Source organism: Moschus berezovskii, chromosome 4 (genome assembly GCF_049115385.1).
Source record: "Moschus berezovskii isolate FMDL1 chromosome 4, NW_MosBer_1.0, whole genome shotgun sequence".
NCBI lineage: Eukaryota > Metazoa > Chordata > Mammalia > Artiodactyla > Moschidae > Moschus > Moschus berezovskii.
In genome coordinates, this window is record NC_142463.1 from 107,194,235 (window position 1) to 107,197,894 (window position 3,660).

The window sequence follows — 3,660 nt, forward strand, 5'->3', positions numbered from 1 at the left end:
AAGGAACAACTGGTAAACTGAGACAGAGTTCCTCTGCCCTCCCGCTAATGCTTGGTGTGTCTGCAGCCTTTCTGAGGAGCAGTTCAGGTCATGTCTGACTCTTTGCAATCCCATGGACTGTAGCTCTCCAGGCCCCTCTGTCCATGGGATTCTCCAGGCAAGAATACTGGAGTGGGTGGACATGCCCTCCTCCAGGAAATCTTCCTGACCCAGGGATTGAATCTGCATTTCTTACATCACCTGCATTAGCAGGTGGGTTCTTTTCCACTAGTGCCACGCAGGAAACTCTCTCTCTAGAGCCTTGTTCTAATGGAATGAGATGGGTTTCATATCATTCTCTCTGTCCTACTCACAAGGACCTTTCTCTACTTTCATCCAAGCTACACATCAAGGCTGCCTCCTCCAGGGAGCCTTCCCAGATGAAGCAAGTAAGCCTTGGTAATCCTGGCCTGTTGAGCTTGGGGCCCCAGCAGCTGCTCCTATTCTTGTCCTGTTTACTACTTTGGTTAGGTACTAAGCCCTCACCCCACATCTCAATCCTACCTACTTGTTGTCCTCTACATGACTGAAGCCTTTGAAGACTGCTCCTTTAATCAGAATATTCCCTGTAATTGCTCATCTTTTTCTTTTACTCAACAGTTTCCTGAGTCCCTACTGGGTGTCAAGCATTGCAAATGCAGAGTCAGGCAACACATCATCCCTAAGATCAAGGAACTTCATCAGGACCTTTTTACTTAACTGTGTGTGTCAGCAGTAATTCTGAGATGGAAACATCCAGAAGTTAGGGACTGTATTTAGATGAGAGTGTCCCCACTCTAAGGACAATCAACATGTGCTGATACACATTTTCATGAAAGATGAAGAAAAAGTTTTCACTCTGGACAACTTTTCCCTGAGTTCTCTTGATGATGACATAAATAGCTCCCTTTTTGCATTTAAAAGATGGCAGGGTGTATTAGTGTTTTACTCTTCGCACTATTTTCAGCCTGTTCTGTAAGATGAGGTCCATCCACAGTGTTCTCTGCACTCTTTATGAAACAGTATAAGGCAAGGATGTGAATGCAAGTAGTTGAGATCTGATCCACAAAACAAACATGAGCGGAATCTTGTTTTCCTCCTGTCTTTTGTTCTCCCCAAACTCAAAGTCTGTTCTAATGGCACTTAGATTATTTCATTTGACAAATATTTATGCATATCCTCTTCATGTCAGTGACAGCATCAGGCTCTAGGAATGCAGATATGATAAAGACAAGATCCCTGTCATCAAGAAACTGTTTAATAGTGGAGTTAGGATAAGAATTTAGGTCATCTTGACCATGAGCAGCTGTAAAGGCCGTGAGAGGCATCTGTGAAGTTTGGAGGATGGAGGGCTTGCACCTGGCTGGGAGACCAGGCAAGTCTCCTTGGAGGTGACGGCATTGAGCTGGATGATGAAAGTCATGGGTGATAGGAGCAGGGTGTACAGGGTGTACACGGAGCAGGAGCAGGGTGTACAAGGACATCCTCACGCTTGGATGGTATTGAACTTGATCCCTCCACAGCCAGCCCCAGATAGAACTGTCATGTCCCCATTCAACCCCCCCGGGGATGCCGTCTAGACTTGGCCGGTGTACACCTCCACTCAAGCCAGCCTGACGGCCCCAACCTTCGGCCACTCACTCACATGCAGATCCCTTTGACGTACACCCAGTCGTGTGTGTGTAGCTGAGGAATCCAGCCCTGGGAATTGTGAAACATCCGGATAAATAAAACACTCCATGGCTGCCCTCCAATAACAAGTAGCCCAGAGGCTTTAATTGGAGTAGGTATAAAACGCCTCTTCCTTCCCAGCCCCACAGGCCTCCAGACTCTTCCCGAGGTAAGTTGTCCACACGTCTTCCTCTAGAGCAAGGCTACGTCTGGGCGGGGAGATGCATGGAGGTCCCTCACTCAGAGACCACTAAGGGAGCCCCACTTCCTTCTCTGGTTTCTTCCAAGGGAATAGATACACCAGGAAGGAGAGGTTTGGGGCAGGGAGAAGGGAAGGGAAGTGGATCCCTTTAAAAGACCCCACATGATCTAACATGGAAGAAAGCCACAGAAGCTAGAAGAGCAGAGAAGGTGTATGCAGGCTTAGGAACTTCAGGGTAAAGCAAGACTGAGTAACGAACAGGTAGAGACTCGGACCTCCTTAACCCTTGACCATTGTGGACATTGGCCTGGGAAATGTGGACTGCCAGCTCAACTAGGTTGCAGAGTTTGTTTGTTTGTTTGTTTGTTTTATCTAAGATAAATAGTAAGTGATTTGCTTGATTGTTGCCATAGGGTCCCCTGAGAGTTCTCACCACAATTCACTCGCCTTTCAAATCCTGGGGTGGATTTTAGCAGGTTGTAAATGCTAGGCTCCATGCGACAGCTCCAGCTCATGAAGCAGAGAAACAGACACCCAAGGCCACTGGATTCCTGATCTAACTAAATGTCCTTTTTCCTTCTAGCTTCCACGGACTAGCCAGGCCATGTCACAACAGAATCAGCAAAATCAGGGGTCTCCAAGTGCGCTCAGATGCCCCCCTCCCCAACGCCCAACTCCTTTTCCAGTTTCCTGCTCTGCTCCTTGCCCTCCCTATGCAGGGCACTGTGGTTCTGGTTCCCAAAGGCCCAGGCATCAGAGCCCAGCTGGCTTTTGGAGGGCTCTCCGGAAGCCCCGCTGCCTCAGGGGTGGCACAACCCACCACATCAAGGAGGAGGAATGTTAACGAGTGTTAAGGTGACTGGCCCACCCTGGTCTCCTGCACTCATTCTGCAGGAAGCACAGTCTCCTCCCTTGCACTCGGGCTCCTGGCACCCCTACTCTTAGGAGGCAAGAATTCTGCTAAGCTATACTTCTGCTTCTGTCTTCCACCCACCCCTTCAGCTCAGCACCAACACCACTGCTCTGGAGCCCTGGCTGCTGTAAACACTTGGGGTTTCTGCTCAGACTTGCCAACACCTCTGTTGGTGCAGGCTGCCTCTCCTGCTTTCCTCCTGAGAGAGACAGGTGACTTGAGACTTCGGTCTGAGTTCTCAGCATCCTCACTGCCATTGTCCTGTGTCATCCCCCGATCCTAGCATTGAAGGCTTCAGAGTAATAAAGAAGTGTTCAAAACCTACTGTGTACTGGGCTCTGTGTTCACAGATGTAAGTAGGAGATTTGTCTCTGCTCTAGAGAAGCTTACAATCTACTGGAAGAAGCAATGCACACTCTGGATGGAAAAGAGTGGACTAATATAATTTTAAGATGATTGACATAATTATTTTTTTCTTACTTTGTGTCTAAAAGAACTTAAAGGAGAAAAAAATAGTATGAAAGATCAGCAGGGACAGATTCATCCTGATGGTGTAAATCTAAGGTGGTTTCCTGGGCCTCGGAAGGAAAAATTCAAAACAGAGCACACCACTTGTGGGAGAAGAGAATAGACTTCCTGGGGTAGGAAGCATTTAAACAGGTCCCTGGAAATGGCAATGCACTCCAGGATTTTTGCCTGGAGAATCCCATGGACAGAGGAGCCTGACAGGCTACAGTCCATGGGGTCACAAGAGTCGGACATAACTTAGTGACTAAAGTACCACCACTTAAAGATAAGCAGACTTTGAGACGTCCCTGGTGGTTCAGTGGTTGGGACTTCACTTTCAATGCAGGGG

At 48.1% G+C, this 3,660-nt stretch overlaps 1 protein-coding gene across 1 annotated transcript; it reads left to right on the forward strand.

The window, feature by feature from the left end:
* Positions 1-1,779: 1,779 nt before the first annotated feature.
* On the forward strand, positions 1,780-3,118 carry LCE6A (late cornified envelope 6A). Its single transcript, XM_088834952.1, has 2 exons — positions 1,780-1,858; positions 2,475-3,118. The coding sequence occupies exon 2, from the start codon at positions 2,496-2,498 to the stop codon at positions 2,733-2,735; it is 240 nt and encodes a 79-aa protein (XP_088691078.1). The 5' UTR covers positions 1,780-1,858; positions 2,475-2,495; the 3' UTR covers positions 2,736-3,118.
* The last annotated feature ends 542 nt before the right edge of the window (positions 3,119-3,660 follow it).